This window comes from Arvicola amphibius, chromosome 4 (assembly GCF_903992535.2).
Source record: "Arvicola amphibius chromosome 4, mArvAmp1.2, whole genome shotgun sequence".
Taxonomy (NCBI): Eukaryota; Metazoa; Chordata; class Mammalia; order Rodentia; family Cricetidae; genus Arvicola; species Arvicola amphibius.
In genome coordinates this window covers 104,236,629-104,254,386 of record NC_052050.1, presented here as the reverse complement: position 1 = coordinate 104,254,386, position 17,758 = coordinate 104,236,629, and the positions used below count along the sequence as shown (strand labels likewise).

Below are 17,758 nucleotides of genomic sequence, written 5' to 3'. Positions count from 1 at the left end.
CGGCAGCACCGTTGTAGGCACTCGCCCTCACCAGAGTCTAAAACTGTCACCCGTCCCCCAACCTACTCCCTTCATAGGTACTCCTCTGCTGTGGCCATGCCAGCAAAGGGCGATCCTCCCTCCTGTAGCCATCTTCGACAACACCTGGCTTATTCGCGAATAGTGGGAATTTGAATTCAGGTCCTCAAGTTTGTACAGAAAGCTCTTATAAGCGTGTACCATCAGGTCAGCTTTCTGCACCGTCTTAGACATAACACACTGATATAACCTGAACACGGAGGACATTCCCTTTTCAATTAAAGATTAAATTAAATAAAGATGTGTCTGTGTGCATGTGGGCATCACTCCCTACTTATCCTTGGAGGTAAAGAGGCTTGTTTTCTTGGCTAGGCTGGAAATCAGCAAGTCTCATCATCCTCCATGCCCCAGGAACTCTCACAGGAATCCAGTTGTGTTCTGGAATTTGAACTTTCATCCGCATGCAGTAAATGATCTTAACCACTGAGCCTTTTTTCTAGTCTTAGGGACACTTTAAAGGTTTCAAATTCTAAAATTTTGCGTATGGTATTTTGTCTTCGTGCCCATGTGCCTGTAGTGGTCATGAACGACACCGAAGGGAACATTTAATCGCTTGGAACTTAATGACAACTGTGACCCTCTGTGTGGATGCTGGGACCTGGATCTTCTCAAGAGCAGTCAATGCTCTTAATGACTGAGTCATGGCTCCAGGTCAGGTTTTTGTTCATTTTCGAGAAAGGGTCTCACCAAAGTAACTCTGAGAGACTTGGCTTTGAACTCAAAGATCCACCTGCTTCTGACTCCTGGGATTAACTGAGCACACTACTGTGCTTGGCTGTTTAAAATTAATTTTTGTGTGTGTGCATAAGATAGGAATGATAAGCATGTGCCAAGTTTCTGAGTGAAGATCAAAGGACATCATTACTCATTTTGCTAGGATGGTCAACTGGAACCTTTACCCTCTGAGCTATCACCTCCCTGGCCTGCTCTATATATGTACATATGCACAATGCTGGGTGTCATGCTCTATTACTCTCCTTTGAAGCAGGGTCTCACTTAAAGCAGAGATTTCAGCTAAGCTGGTGTACAGCTTCCATTCTCCCACTTCTGTTCCCTGCAGTGCTAGTCATATCTGGCTTTCTGCATGGTTCTGGGATTAGAACTCAGGTCCTCATGCTTAAGCATCAAACACTGCTATGCCATGAACATCTCTCCAACTCAAAGTGACCCCTCTCCCCTTTATTTTTTGATTTTTCAAGACAGAAGACTTTCTGTGTAGCCTTTGGTGTCCTGGAACTCTATTTGTAGACCAGGCTGGCCTCAAGATCTGCCCGCTTCTGCCTTCCAAGTGCTGGTATTAAAGGCAAGGCAAACGTCACCTCTGCCTTGCAGCAGGGACTCTGGGTTTTTTGTTTGTTTTTCGAGAGACAGTTTCTGTGTAGCTTCGGTGCCTGTCCTGAAACTTGCTCTGTAGACCAGGCTGGCCTCGAACTCAGAGAGATCCATCTGCCTCTGACTCCCAAGTGCTGGGATTAAAGGCGTGTGCCACGACTGCCCAGCAACAAGGACCCTTTTAAGCTCCTCATAGTTTCAGACTACTGTCACCCACAACCTGTGGATCAAGAGAGCATCATGGTGTCAGGCAGAGGCAGGAGGATCTGTGAGTTACAGGCCAGGCTGGTCTACAGAGCAAGTCCCAGGACAGCCAGGGCAGTGCAGAGAATGGATGCTCACTCAAAGCGGAGCCATGTCTGCTTGAATACAGCATGATCATCACTAAACTTGGATTTGAGAGTTTTCTTGAAGTGTCCACAGGCAAATATGAACCCGTATCTGGGCATGAAGCTTTGGGCTTTGGGGTGTCATTCCCACAGGAGGTCCTGGAGCATGAGAGGTGGAGACACACTCCCCATGGTAGTCGTCTTGGATTCAGGAGAGCTATTGGGCAGCAGGAAGGCTAGGCCAGGTGGGGTGTGGTGGAAGAGGAGGCTGGAAAGGTAAACTGGAGATAAGAGGCAGCTGTGACAAGGACTCTGAACAGGTAGAGGTGTTGGCAGATCAGGGGCAACATGAACGGGATGGAACCCAAGGGACTGACACTAGGAGGCCACCAGCTGGGCTCTTGCTCATGCGAAGGTCTTGTGGCTTTTCAAAGACTCTTGTACTAGCCTATGGTATGAGACAGTCCTTGTGACAAATCCCCACCCCCACCCCAGCTGTGCCCAGGAAACACCAACTCATGCACATACTAGGAAGTGCTTGGAGGCCTCTTTTTCCCCTGCCTGGAGTAAAGTCCTCACCAACTGGCTGGCCTCCAGTTACTGGGACCTCAACGATGGCCACACTGGGACTGGAGGAGGACAAAAGGGATTTCCTAGAAATAGCAGGGAACAAGATGCTGGGCAGGAGAGCACTGGGACTTTAATACACAGCACAACACTTGTAACAACAGAATGGGCAGAGATGGATGCCACAACATTCCACAGTCCCAGGATAGCTGATCTGAAAGTAGACTTTTTGTTTCCAGAGTATTCAGTAGTAGGGCCGCCTGGGGTTGTTCTGTAGGAGGCCAAAAAGATCAAAAGTGATAGTGTTAGTGGGAAACTGCAGGTACCCCTCCAGAACCTTCCAGGGAGTTAGGGCAGGGGCTTTGCTGTCACCTCCCCGCTACCAGCAGGAGTCAAGAAGGCACACACCAGGGGATTGGGCCGGAAGCGGTAGGCCAGCATCATCCTCTTGCGGAAGGCCTCATACTCATCATCCTCCTTGGAAAGCTCAGCTGGCCGGTCAATGCCAAAACCCGCTCCATCAACTGTGGTGGCACCTCTGTGGACAGCGAACAGTCATAAATAGGGTCCAGGATTGGACAGATAGGAAGGACTACAGGGTACTGGGGTGGGGACTAGTGGCAGGGCTCAGCATCCCTGGGAGAGGTCCTAGATCCACTCAGACTTGGGTCAGCCAGCCTTGAGGTCACGCACAGTATTAAGACTTCACACCTGAGACAGTGCTCACTAGTCTCTAGGACCTTAAGTGTTCATCTGTATGCTCCCAGCAAGCCCCCTGGCTGCACTCACTTGTTCACTGGGTTCTTGATGCCCTGGCCCTCAGTGCCCAGCCCCTCGCCCTCCTTCCAGCCCATCTTCATGAGCATCTGGTAGCCAATGTTCTCCACCGTCAGCTTGAACTCCTTGTACTCTGAGTAGTCTGGCTCTCGGCCCTCCTGCAACAGAAGAAGAGGAAGTTGCCTGCCATGGGAACTACAGCTATCTGTTCAGACTGGGACCACCCATGAGCCCCACTCCACTGAAACAGATCAAGCTCTGCATCTTGCTATCTTCAAGGGACTGAGCTTCCTGGCAATCGAGTCAACAGGAGCAAAGTGACATTGACACAGTCCCATTGGGACATTAACAGTTTACTGTAAATAATAGCTTAGTTCTAAAAACAATTTGTGCTGAATACCCAGCTTGAGGACACCACAGTAGGAGCAACATACAAGGTGGTGCCACCCCAATACCTGAGTGGCAGAGGCAGGATCACAAAAGATCAAGGCCAGCCTGGTCTACAGAGTCGGGACTGCACAGCAAGACCATTTTTATCTTTTTTTTTTTCCCTCCCTGAGATAGGGTTTCTCTGTGTAGCTTTGGCTATCCTGGAAACTCTGTAGACCAAGCTGGTTTCGAACTCAGAGATTCACCTGCCTCTGCCTCTGCCTCTGTGCTGGGATTACAGATGTGCTCCAGTGTCACCTGGCAAGACCCTGTCTTGAAAAGAAAAAAGAAAAATTCCCTCTACTTTGGAGGTGAGTGGGGACCTCTGGAGGTATGACTTCACTGTGGCTGGGAAACACTGTGCTGTTTGTCATGGCACAGGAAGGATGGGTGCCTTCCCATCAGCTTCCCCAGGCCTGAGCCCGGGACTCACCTTCAGGGCCTTGAAGGTCTCCATGAACTTCTCTAGCTCGTCAGGGGGCAGGAAGTCACCGATGAAGTGCTTGCCCCGACCCATCTGTGTTAGCTGCTCTGCCCACTCTGCCCAGAGAAGAGGGAAAGATGAATGGTGAGGGATGAAGTGGTAGGCAATATCAATGCTGCCCTTTATTGATTTGCAACCGTGCCCATTGTTCCACAGAGACCAGTGATTGCTCATGGAGGCGCTCCCCCGTCAACGAGAAAACAGAGGTCCATCTTGGACCATATGTCATGGTCAGATGGTGCAGATGAATGGGATTCTCCCATCCCTCATGCCCCGCACACCCCGTGTCTTGTCCATCTCCATGCGCCGCAGCTGGTGCTCCCAGGTTCCCAGTTCGCTGTCCACCTCCTCATCACTGTCATAGCCATGCTGGTGTTGCTGTAGTGCCTTCTCCCACAGCAGCTGCATGTCCTGCATGGCACGCTTGTGCTGCATAATCATGTCATACATCTGCTGCATCTGTGGAGAGGATAGGCAGAGGCTTTGGGAGGATGTCTCCTTGCCAAAGAAAGCAGGGCAGGATAAGAGTTGCAACCTGAAGCATCCACATCCTAGCATGGAATGGAGACCGTCAGCGAGCAAGGGTTACAGCAGACGTCAGGCTACAGGTCTATGGCAAGACAGGGCTGGGGGCTCTGGGGCTCTGATCCCACCTGATCTGCGTAGTAGGATACCCTGTCCTAGATTTTGGAGGGAGTTAGGGAAAGAGAGCAAATGGAGACCGTTCTACAAAGCCCAGTCCAGAGCACTACCTAATGTTGGTTCTGGGGACCTGTCTGTCAGGAACTCCTCAGGTAGCACTCACATAAGAGGCCCTTCATCATGATGCAGAGCTGAATGCCTTACCTCCTGTTGCTCCTTCAGCTGCTTCTTCTGTGCATCAGATAGCTCTGTGACACCCACCAGGCCCACAGGTTTCCCCTTCTCGTAACCAAGCCCCTTGAGATCCTGAACTAGAGGCAGAAAACAGAGAGGACAGTAAGAAAGTGGCAACCTTGTACCAGGGTTTCAGGTACCTGGTGTCAATTCCGCCCACGATACCCCAGGCAGGGTTCATAGGCCCTCTTGTCCTAGATGTTGACCTGGAGAGACTCCACTGTGGTGGAGGCTGTCATGTGCACTGGTTGTTCACCTCTTTAGAAAGGTCTACTCCAGGAAGGTTTCAGAGTCCCTTAGCCACAAATGTTAACACCAGGGATCAGAGAATGTCCCATATCCCATAATAGAAACTTGGCCCTAGTCCTCATTCAATAACACACAGCTAAGGGGCCTGGCGAGCAACAAAAGAAGCTGAGCTCTGTGCATGTCTACAAGGCTATCTGGTGTAGATGCCCACTGGATTGGGTCTGCCATTATATCTGCCATATGGCTCCTCCAGCTTCCTTGGGGAAGACAGCTAGCTATCCTCACAGTTATAGACGTTTGTCTTAGAACTCGACTGGAGCTGTGCTGATTCATGGTGAAGGTGCTCATGGTGGACAGAAGTCACCAAACGCCTCTGGGAATGGAAACCAGGTCCTTACATGCTTGCAAAACACACAGATCCCTTTAGGTTAATGGATAGGGCTGAGTCCACAAAAGTAGGCAAGGCACTGGGTGTGGTGACACACACCTTTAATCCTAGCACTTGGGAGGCAGATACAAGTGGATCTCTGTGAATTTGAGGCGAGAATGGTCTACAAAGAGAGTTCCAGGACAGCCAAGGCAATACAGAGAAACCATGTCTTGGAAAAATAACTCATCAGGGCTGGGGCACTGCCATTAGGGATGAATGTGGTTCAGGGGGCAGTATTTGACGAACATAAATGAATTCCTGGGTTTCACCCTCAGCAACATGCAAGTATAAGCAAACATGCACACACACACTTGATTGTTACCCCACCACACAATCTACACTTGGCTCTTAGGCTCCCAGTGCGCCCTTGATCTTTGTTTGAGAGCTTGTAGGAAGGAACACAGGGGAATGTGGGGACCCATGAAGCTGAGAAGAGACTCCCTTTTCCTCTGGCCATCTACCAATGACAGGCAGTAAGTCTTCCTAGACAGAGATAATACAACATAATTCACTGGGATGTGAACCTCAGCCTATGGTTTGGAGCCTGTGCTGCTACTCTGGACTACAGCTTGGGTGCCTTCATCTTCAGGGCTCTGGATTCTCTGTGGCCAGCAGAAGCACTCTCCCTTTAGAGAAGGCTTTTTCTTAGCTCACTCCTGGCACTATCCTGACATGAGTTTTTAAATTTGACCTAAGAACAGAAGACTCTGGGACTGGAGACTGGCCCTCAGAGCTAGACAGGATGCTCACCCACAGGGACCAGGAGAGCAGTCTTTCTGGGGGCTGTGTTGGCTAGAGTCATCTGAGAAGGGAATCTGGACTAAGAAAATGCCTCTGGAGCAGAAACCAGGAGCAAATCCAGTCCTGGGAGCCAACTCAGTCCCGGAACACTGGCGGATCAGAACTGAGTCAGCCACCAGATCCAGAGTCAGCGATCTTCACAAGAACAGGTCCAACTCTAAGCCAGGGACTTCTGCAGGAGGAGATCCAGACCAGGATTTACAGAAACAGATCAAAGCCAGCAGCCTAGGCCAAAGTAGGCCTGAGACAGCAAACTCCAAGGGAGCAGTGCAAAGCACAGGAGCACTGAGCTATCTCCAGGACCAGGAGTAACAAACAGGGTAACTAGAACTGTGACACTGACTGTACCACGAGGAACAACAATTTGAGCTTTGGATTCACTGGCACCTAGAAGATTATTCAACAGAATCTCAGACAGCCCCACCCACACCTATTAAGAGGAAAAGATGAGTAGAAAAGGTAAGATCACATGCTACACCACAAAGAGCAACACAATACCAGTAAAATCTAAAGACCCTACAAAAGCAAGACCTGAACAACCAAATATGGATGTACCAGAAGAAAATGATCTAAAAAAATAACCGCAAGAGAATGTTTGGAATTCTTAAAGATGAAATGAGAATTACCTTAAAGAAATGGAGGAAAGGACAAACAAAAAAATTGGAAGATATCAGCAAATCACTTCAAGAAAACAAAGAAAAAGAAATAAAACACATAAAAGAAACTACTCAGGACCTGAAAACTGAGATAGAAAAAATAAAGAAAACACAAGCTGAATTATAGAAACAGAAATCATGAGAAAGAGATCAGGAACCACAAATGCAAGCATGAACAACAGAATACAAGAGATGGAAGAGAGAATCTCAAGGGCTGAAGATACAGTAGAGAAATAGACTCATCAGTTAAAGAAAACATTAAATCGCTCTGTCCCCTCCTGGCACACGCGCCCATGTTCTCCCCTGCTTCTCCTCCCCCCTCCCCCCTTTTCCTCCATAACCCCCTAAATAAATATTAAGCTTAAATCTTAAGAAAAAGAAAACATTAAATCTAACAAAAGCTTAACCCAAAATATCCATGAAATATGGGACAACATAAAAAGGCCAAATCTTAGAATAATAGGTATAGAAGGAGAAGAAGTTCAACTCAAAGGCACAGAAAATTTATTTAACAAAATCATAGAAGAAAACTTTCCCTACCTAAAGAAAGATATGCCTATGAAGATACAAGAAGCTTACAGAACACCAAACAGACTGGATCCAAAAGAAGTCCTCTTGCCAAATAATAATCAAAACACTAAACATACAGAGTAAAGAAAGAATATTAAGAGCTGCAAAGGGAAAAGGCCAAGTAACATATAAAAGTAGACCTATCAGAATTATACCTGACTTCTCGTTGGAGACAATGAAAACCAGAAGGTCATGGTCAAGCATTATGAAGACATTAAGAGACCACGGATGCCAGCCCAGACTACTATACCCAGCAAAACTTTCAATCACCATAGAAGAACAAAACAAGATATTCCATGACAGATCTAGATTTCACCAATACCTAGCTACAAACCCAGCCCTACAAATACTAGAACAAAAACTCCAACCCAAGGAAGATGGCTACACCAACAAAAACACACGAAGAAGAAAAAAAATGCACAAAATTAACATCACCAACGATGAAAACTAAATTAACAGGAGATAGAAACCACTGGTCATTAATATCCCTTAATGTAAATGGACTCAACTCACCTATATAAAGGCATAGGCTAACAGACTGGATACGAAAACAGAATCCATCCCTCTTCTGCGAGCGTACAAGAAACGCATCTCAACCTTAAAGACAGACATCGTTTCAGAGTAAAAGGTTGGGAAAAAAATATAACAATCAAATGGACCTAAGAAACAAGTGGGTGTAGCTATCCTAATATCTAACAAAACAGACTTCAAGCTAAAATCAGTCAAAAGAGACAAAGAAGAACATTTCATATTAGTCACAGGAAAATCCATCAAGAGGAAATTTCAATACTAGACATCTATGCCCCAAATGCAAGGGCACCTATATATGGAAAGGAAACACTTCTAAAGCTTAAATCATACATCAAACACCACACTCCCCTCTCACCACTGGACAGGTCAATGATACAAAAATGAACAGAGAAATAATAGAACAGATGTTATAACTCAATGGACTTAACAGACATCTATAGAATATTCCATCCAATATAAAAGAATATACCTTCTTCTCAGCACCTCATGGAACCTTCTCAAAAATTGACCACATACTTGGTAACAAAACAAACCTCAAAAAATACAAAAAAATTGGAATAACCCAATGTACCTTATCAGATCACCATGGTATAAAACCAGAAGTCAACAGCAATACTAATTCCAGAAAACCCACAAACACATGGAAATTAAACAATGCTCACCTGAATCATCAATAGGTGAAGGAAGAAATAAAAACTTCCTAAAATTCAATGAAAATGACCAAACAACATACCCAAATTTATGGGACACAAGGAAAGCAGTGTTAAGAGGAAACTTCATAGCACTAAATGCCTACACAAAGAAGATGGAAAAAATCCCACACTAGTGAATTAACAGAACATTTGAAAACTTTAGAACAAAAAGAAGCAAACTTACCTAAGAGAACTAGACTGCGGGAAATTAATCAAATTAAGAGCTGAAATCAACAAAATAGAAACAAAGAAAACAATACAAAGAATCAATGAGACAAAAAGTTGCTTCTTTGAGAAAAATCAACAAAATAGACAAACCTTTATCCAAACTAACCAAAAGGCAGAGAGAGAATATCCAAATTAACAAAATTGGAAATGAAAAGGGGGACATAACAGTCATGGAGGAAATACAGAGAATCATCAGGTCATATTTTAAAACTTGTACTCCACAAAATTGGAAAACTTAAAGGAAATGGACAACTTTCTGGATAAATATCACTTACCAAAATTAAATCAAGACCAGATAAGCAAATTAAACAGACGCATAACTGCTGAAGAAGTATAAACAGTTACCAAAAGTCTCCCAACCAAAAAAAGCCCAGGACCAGATGATTTCAGTTCAGAACTCTAGAAGACTTTCAAAGAAGAACTAATACCAATACTCCTCAAATTATTCCACACAATAGAAACAGAAGGAACATTGCCAAACTCTTTTTATGAGGCTACAATTACCCTGATAACCAAACCACAGAAAAACATTACTAAGAAAGATAATTATAGACCAATCTCAGTCATGAACATTGATGCAAAAATACTAAATAAAATACTGGCAAATCGAATCCAAGAACACGTCAGAACCATCATCCACCATGACCAAGCTGGCTTCATCTCACAGATTCAGGGATGGTTCAATATACGAAAATCTGTCAACATAATCCACCATATAAACAAGCTGAAAAATAAAACCACATTATCATCTCATTAGATGCCCAAAAAGCTTTTGACAAAATACAACATCCCTTCATGATAAAGGTTTTGGAGAGAGCAGGGATACAAGGAACATACCTAAACACAATAAAGGCAATATACAGCAAGCCAAAAGCCAACATAAAACTAAATGTAGAGAAACTCCCAGCCATTCCACTGAAGACAAGGTTGTCCACTCTCTCCGTATCTATTGAATATAGTTCTTGAGGTCCTAGCTAGAGCAATAAGACAACAAAAGGAGATCAAGGGGATACAAATTGGAAAAGAAGTCAAACTCTCACTGTCTGCTGATGATATGATAGTTTACATAAGCGATCCCAAAAATTCTACCAAGGAACTCCTACAACTCATAAACACTTTCAGTAATGTAGCAGGATACAAGATTAACTAAAAAAAAAAAAAAAAAAAAAAAAAAAAAAAAAAAAAAAAATGCCGGGTGGCGGCGGTGGTGCACACCTTTAATCCCAGCACTCGGGAGGTAGAGGCAGGCGGATCTTTGTGAGTTCAAGAACTGCCTGGTCTACAAAAGCTAGTTCCAGGGCAGGCTCCAAAACTACTGAGAATCCCTGTCTTGAAAAACAAAAACAAAACAAAACAAACAAACAAACAAAAAAACACAAACAAAATCAGTAGCCCTCCTGTACACAGATGATAAAAGGGCTGGGGAAGAAATCAGAGAAACATCACCCTTCACAATAGCCACAAATAGCATAAAATATCTCAGAGTAAGTCTAACCAAACAAGTGGAAGACTTGTATGACAAGAACTTTAAATCTTTGAAGAAAGAAACTGAAGACACCAGAAAGTAGAAAGATCTCCCATGCTCTTGGGAAGGCAGAATTAACACAGTAAAAATGGCAATCTTACCAAAAGCAATCTACAGATTCAATGCAATGCCCATCTGTAGGGCCCAGGTCTGCCCTTGTTCCTGGGGCTCATCTTGAGGACAGTTTCTGGTCAGATGACTAAGCGTTCTGTTTGTTCCTGTGCTCCCTCTGCCATGCCTGGTGATTTGCTGTAGGGCACTGTTGACTCTACTGTTAGATATGGTAATTTCCCACCTGCCTGGGTGGAATTCCTTGGGCAGGAGTGGGGTTTATAAGATTTTCCCCAAGGCTAAATAAACAGCTTCGGCTGATCTCCTTCCGAATGACCCAGGTCTCTTTGTGTGTTCTTTCAATCTCCAGGCCCTTGTCCAACTCTCGTAAGGTACAGTAGCGCGAGAACTGTACCGAGGGGGTAACACAGAATCGGGTGTTACACCCATCAAAATCCCAGCAAAATTCTTCACAGACCTCAAAAGAACAGTACTCAACTTCATATGGAAAAGCAGAAATCCCAGGGTAGCCAAAACAATCCTGGGCAATAAAAGAACTTCTGGAGGCATCACAATCCCTGACTTCAAACTCTACTACAGAGCTACAGTACTGAAAACAGCCCGGTACTGGCATAAGAACAGACATGAGGACCAATGAAACCGAATAGAAGACCCGGATATCAATCCACACATCTTCGAACACCTGACCTTTGATAAAGAAGCAAAAAATATCAAATGGAAAAAAGAAAGCACATTTAACAAGTGGTGCTGGCATAAATGGATATCAACATGTAGAAGAATGAAAATAGACCTATATCTATCACCATGCACAAAACTCAAGTCCAAATGGATCAAAGACCTCAACATAAAGCCAGCCACACTGAACCTTATAGGAGAGAAAGTGGGAAGTACACTTGAAAGCATTGGCACAGGGAACCACTTCCTAAATATAACCCCAGCAGCAGAGACACTGAGACAACTTCCTGAACTTTCTATAACAAAAACGTAAGTCATGTGCTTCAAAGTCTAGGACAGAAAATAATACCACCTGTGTGACCTTGAGTAGAGGGTGACTACAAATCATGGACACAAATAGGGTAGAAACAGATATGCCCAGGAGACAGTTAACTGAGAGCCCTGACATGGTGCTAGAGCTCTGGGTAAGACCTGTATAAGTAAGAAGAGGTCAAGAGACATGCTGAGGCACTCCTCACAGAGAAGGCACAATTATAAATGCACCCACCACTAAGTGTGATGACCCAAGTTCCAAATCCAGGATACACAAAACTCTAATCCAGTTATCCTACGGCCTTCACATTTCTGCCTTCAACTTTTGGTGGTACACACCTTTAATCCCAGCACTCGGGAGGCAGAGGCCGACACATCTGAGCTCAAGGGCAGCCTGGCCTACCTAGAGACTTCCAAACCAACCAGAGCTGCAGAGTGCGACCCTTACTGACTCAAAACATCATCAACAAATATACAGGGCTGGAGAGATGGCACTGGCTACTCTTCCCACTCAGGGTTCAGTTCCCACCATCTAATCTACACGGTGGCTCACAAACACCTGATGATACCCTCCTCTTCTAGGCTCTGAGGTTACCAGGCAAGCATATGGTATACAGACATATATTTAAAACACCCATACACACATTTAAAAAAGAAAGCCTCCAAAATACATTAAGCAAAAATTGACAGCACTAAAAGGGAAAAAGTGTCTTGCAGTAACAGAGTATAATGTGCATCGGGGGATGGAGCCTAGGACTTGCAATGATTGACAGGCAAGCTCACACTGCTGGGCCACATCCCAACCCTGAAGACGGCATTTCTAACAGTGGAAAGAGCACCTACACATAACATCAATAAAGAGCTGAAGCTGGAGTGGCAGTGTTCAGCTGTCCAGTATGCTGGTGAGGAGCCAATCTAGAGAATCTAGACATACAAAACAAAAAGCACATCATGTGCATGCAGTGGCAACAGACAGAAAGATTTCCTGGTAAGCTGACGAAGATGCCTGCTTCTACCATTTCTTATGTCACATGGTACATAGGTCCTAACCAGAGTGATTAGTTAAGAAAGAGAAACGGGGGGCTGGAGAGATGGCTTAGAGGTTAAGAGCACTGCCTGCTCTTCCAAAGGTCCTGAGTTCAATTCCCAGCAACCACATGGTGGCTCACAACCATCTGTAATTGGGTCTGGTGCCCTCTTCTGGCCTACAGGCATACACACAGACAGAATATTGTATACATAATAAACAAACAAACAAATATTAAAAAAAAGAACAAAGAAAGAGAAACGGGAGGTAGTGAAACACACCTTTAACCTTAGTACTCAGGAGGCAGGGGCAATTAGGATTTTTTGTTTGTTTGTTTGTCTGTTTGTTTTTGAGACATGGTTTCTCTGTAGCTTTAGTGCGTGTCCAAGAACTAACTCTTGTGTACCAGCCTCGAACTCCCTCAGCCTCTGCCTCCTGAGTGCTGGGATTAAAGGCGTGTGCCACCACCACCCGGCAGCTGTAGGATGTTTATGAGTTTGAGGCCAGCCTGGTCTATAGAGTGAGTTCCAGTATAGCCGGGACTACACAGATAAACCCTGTCTTGAAACACACACACACACACACACACACACACAGAGAGAGAGAGAGAGAGAGAGAGAGAGAGAGAGAGAGAGAGGGAGGGAGGGCGGGAGGGAGGGAGAAAGAGAGAAGACAGAGAGACAGAGACAGAGAAACCGGTGCAAACTGCAAAGAGATGTCAGACTTGATATCTGTAGAAGACAGTCTCACAGACAGAAACCCACCCCAGTCACAGTAGCAAACACATCATACCAACACTGGGAGGTGGAGGCAGGCGGATCATACCTTGATCACAGTATAAAGATTTGAGACCAGCTTTGGTTACATCAGACTTTGTCTCAAAAAAATGGAGAGCTGGAAAGATGGTTCAGCAGTTAAGAACAACGGTTGACCTTCCAGGACCTAGGTTTGATTCCCAGTACCCACATGATGGTTCCCAACCACCTACAACTGCAGTCCCAGGGACCCAATACCTTTTTCTGGTCTCTGTGGGTACCACATACATGTAGTGTGCAGACATACATGCAGGCAAATGTGAAAAAACAAAAGAATGGAAGCTAGTAATAGTGGTTTACACCCATCATCTCAGAACTCAGAGGGCTGGGGCTGTAGCTCAGAGGCAGCCCAACATGCTGAAGGCCCTGGGTTAGACACTCAGCATCAAAAACATATATATCATTTATCATTATTAACTTCTTAGGTCCTCTAAAGTCTTTTTTTGTTTTTGTCAGGGACACATCAATCATTATGCCGTAGACCTCACAATGTAGACCAAGCTAGCCTCAAACTCAAGAGATTCACTTGTCTTTGCCTCCTGAATGGTGGAATTAAACTATGTGCTACCATACCCAGCCCTTTATAATCCCTCAATCCTATTTCCTCACACTATATATATCCCCTAGAGTAAGACACTACTTACTACACTTTGCCAAGCATGGCAGAATACACCACCCTGGCATCTAGGAGCTAGAGGATCAGAGTCTGGTCATCCTCAGTTATATGAGAATACCTCAAAACATTGTTCCCCAATCAAAAAACACAGTGAGACTGTTTCACCTACTAGGAGAGATGTATGTATGCATGCATGTATATACACATATATGTTTTGAAAGAGGGTTGGCCTGGAACTTGCAATTGCCCCGATGTAGCTTTCTGAGTGCTGGGATCATAGGGCTATGCCACCAAGCTTGGCTCTAAGTTATGTCAGTCCACAAAAGAGGCACCGATAGGGACAGGGCTTTGATGTTTGTGTGGGTCCTAGACCCAATTCCCACTGGAGACTCAGGGCTAATTCTGGTTGCATGCGTGTGGTGTGGAATTCCCCTCCGTATGCTGTGATTACCACTGATTAATAAAGAACTGTCTTGGGCCTGTGCAGAGCAGAGTAGAGCTAGGCGGGGAAAACTAAACTGAATGCTGGGAGAAAGAAAGCTGAGTCAGTGAGAAGCCATGGAGCCCCACTGGAGGTAGATGCTAGAACTTTCTTTACCCGGTAAGCCACAGCCACGTGGCGATACACAGATTAATAGAAATGGGGTTAAATTGTCATGTAAGAGTTAGCCAATAAAAAGTCAGAGTTAATGGTCCAAGTGGTGATTTAATTAATACAGTTTGTGTGGTTATTTCAGGTCTGAGCTGCTGGGTGGTAGGGAAATGAACTGGCAGCCTCTTACTACATGCATGTCCACAAACAAAGAGCCCAGAGCATCCAGTCACAGGAGTGAAATCATGGCCCAGGATCTGAAATGACCCCTAGAACCAACAAGACAGTGTGGCCCACCTGACAGAGGTGAAGGCGAGGCATCTATGTCCCTCTGTGACAGTTCGGCAGGTGGCAGTTCCACCTTGTCCTCTTCAGGCCCCCATCGACTCTTCCGCTTCCTCTTCACAGTAGCTGATGTGTTGGGCTTCCCGGGGATGGATGGAGTGGGGTTGATGGCAGGTGCTGGGGCCACTGGAGTGGGGCAGGCAGTGTTGGGGGGCACAGCTCCTGACAGGGTTTCAGGAGCAGATTTGCGCCGTAAGCTGGGGTTGGGAGCAGGAGCAGGGAGGGCGCCCGCAGAGCCTGCCTTGGCTTTCCGAAATTCCTCCAGCTTTTGCCGGTAGTATCTGTACCCCTGGCTGTTGGGATCATAGAGAAAACTGCAAAGGAAAGTAGGGGAACAACAGAGGTGGGTTGAGACCTGGCCTTCCTTACTAGGGTTAGAGCAGCCCACCAGTGACCTTACATCAGAAAATTCTGAGCTGCTGGAAGACCTTGGGTACCCTTCCTTCAAATTCAGCCATATCTCCACTGCACCCTGTGGGCTGACAGTGAAGGACACAGGTTCTGGATTCCAGCTCCATCTTGAAGGTAAGTAAGTAGCTCTGGGACAGAAGTACTCATCCCCTGAAAGCTGAAGGCAGAAAGTTCATCCTTTCTCCTGAGCCAGATGGGAATACAGAAGGACTGAGGCAACAAAGACCTCAGCTCTTCGCCAGTGCCTGCTTCTCTGACAGGGAAGAATGGAGTGCCTTGACCCAGTGTTCCCAGTTTCATGTGGCAAACACCAAGAAAGACTCAGCTATACATACACACAGTACAAGGAACTTGGTCCTGGATTGAGGACCTGGACCTGCGCCCATGAACCTGGAGGTTGGTCCCAGTGGGGCTGTACCCCACAAGAAAGCTGTGGGCCCTAGTTCCCCAGGGGCTGCCTGAGGCCTGCTGCTACCTAACTCTCTGTGCTCAGATGCTCAGTCTCTCCCATAAACAATGTAGATTTGCAGAGCCTATGCATACCCATCTGAGGGCAGAAAACAGCTCCAAGTGACTGAGAATGCCTTAAACAATGGAAGTGAAGCTGTCCTCTCCTGTTCAGGGAAGGAAGGACTATAGTCTGTACACATGGCACTGAGGCAGTGTGCCTTTGAATATTTTCAACTCGTGGTTTGCAAAATGCTTAGTGGTGCATCAGAGAACATAGGAGCTGACAGCACCAGGTCAGATACTGAAGCTTCCTTTTGCATAAGCAAGAACCTCTCACGAATTCCCATAGACTCAGTCTGTGTGTTCACATGAGGCCTAAGGAAAGTTAGAAAAAGTCTGCTAACTGCCAACTGGGTGGTATCTTCTTTGTATTACTGGGTTACTGTATAAGAAGAATGACCATGTACCCGGGCGGTGATGGTGCACACCTTTAATCCTCAGGAGGCAGAGGCAGGCGTATGTCTGTGACTTCGAGGCCAGCCTGGTCTACAAGAACTAGAGCAAGGACAGGCTCCAAAGCTACAGAGAAACCCTGTCTTGAAAAAACCAAAAACCAAAAAAAAAAAAAAAACCAAAAACAAAAACCAAAAAATAAATAAACAAAGCACCAAAAAACAAAAATGGAACTGAGCATGCCAGAACCTGGTTCACATAGAAGAGGCCTGCTGCCTTTCATCAACTGTGCAGACATTATTAGTCTCTGAGGTTGAATGCTAGATCATAACTGACATTTCTGTTTTATGAGGTAGGCTGACTTTGAACTCACCAATGATCCTCCTGCCTCAGCCTCCTGAATGCTGGTTTGTTACAGCTGTTTCATCACTTCAGATGACATATCTGACATGTTTTCTGGGGCACAGCTTAGCAATGTGTTGGCATGCCCAAAGAACATGCCTTTGGTTTCCTGACACATGGCTACAAAGGGACCTTTTCCTTTGTTTGTTTGAGATAGGGTCTCACTCTGTAGCCATGGCTAGCCTAAACTCAGATTCATCTGCCTCTGCCCTCCTAAGTGTTGGAAATAAAGGCTTGCACCATCATATCCAACTTTCAAAGCATTTTTTCCCATTTTTGGTTTTTTTTTTTAAAGATTTATTCATTTATTATATATACAATGTTCTGCTTGCATGTCAGAAAAGGGCACCAGATCTTATTATAGATGGTTGTGAGCCACCATGTGGTTGCTGAAAATTGAACTCAGGACCTCTGGAAGTGCAGTTAGTGCTCCTAACCTCTGAGCCATCTCTCCAGCCCCATTTCTGGTTTTTGAAGACAGGGTTTCTCAGTGTTTCCTGGCTGTCCTGCAACCCTCTAGACTTGGCTGGCCTCAAACTCAGAGATATCTGCCTGCCTCTGCCCCCCAAAATTCTGGGATTAAAGGCGTGCCATCACCGAGGATACAAAGTATTTAACCAGGCTAAGGGATGCACAAGGTGGGGCTGGAGAGATGGCTCAGCCGTTAGGAGCATTGCCTGTTCTTCCAAAGGTCCTGAGTTCAATTCCCAGCAACCACATGGTGGCTCACAGGATGCACAAGGTATGCTGGTCACATCAGGGACCAGTAGTGATGGGCACACCCTCTAAGACAGAAATGCAGGGAAGTGCCACCTGTCTACCTGGCAAGTCTGGGCTTCATGGCTACCTCACATTTAATCAAGTGTGATGATTAGTTTTCATTATCAACTGGACACAATCTAGATCATTTGGGAAGGGAGTCTCAATGAGGAACTGTCTGGATCAGGTTGACCTGTGGGCATGTCTATGAAGGGTTATCTTGACTTTGGTAATTGAGATGGGAAGAGCTGCCTATTGTATTGGGGTCTTAAGCT

General features: G+C 45.5%; 1 protein-coding gene across 2 annotated transcripts in view; it reads right to left on the bottom strand.

Annotated features, from left to right (window-relative positions):
* Window positions 1-2,414: 2,414 nt before the first annotated feature.
* The window catches only part of Sugp1 (SURP and G-patch domain containing 1), a 33,272-nt gene continuing 17,928 nt past the window's right edge, over window positions 2,415-17,758 (bottom strand). For both annotated transcript variants that reach the window (XM_038328044.1, XM_038328045.1), the window contains 7 exons: window positions 14,961-15,322; window positions 4,843-4,949; window positions 4,278-4,455; window positions 3,946-4,052; window positions 3,096-3,241; window positions 2,715-2,844; window positions 2,415-2,577 (listed from right to left, as the gene is read on the bottom strand). In XM_038328044.1, coding sequence (XP_038183972.1) covers window positions 2,551-2,577; window positions 2,715-2,844; window positions 3,096-3,241; window positions 3,946-4,052; window positions 4,278-4,455; window positions 4,843-4,949; window positions 14,961-15,322 — 1,057 coding nt within the window. In that variant the 3' untranslated portion in view covers window positions 2,415-2,550. The remainder of the gene's footprint in view (window positions 2,578-2,714; window positions 2,845-3,095; window positions 3,242-3,945; window positions 4,053-4,277; window positions 4,456-4,842; window positions 4,950-14,960; window positions 15,323-17,758) is intronic.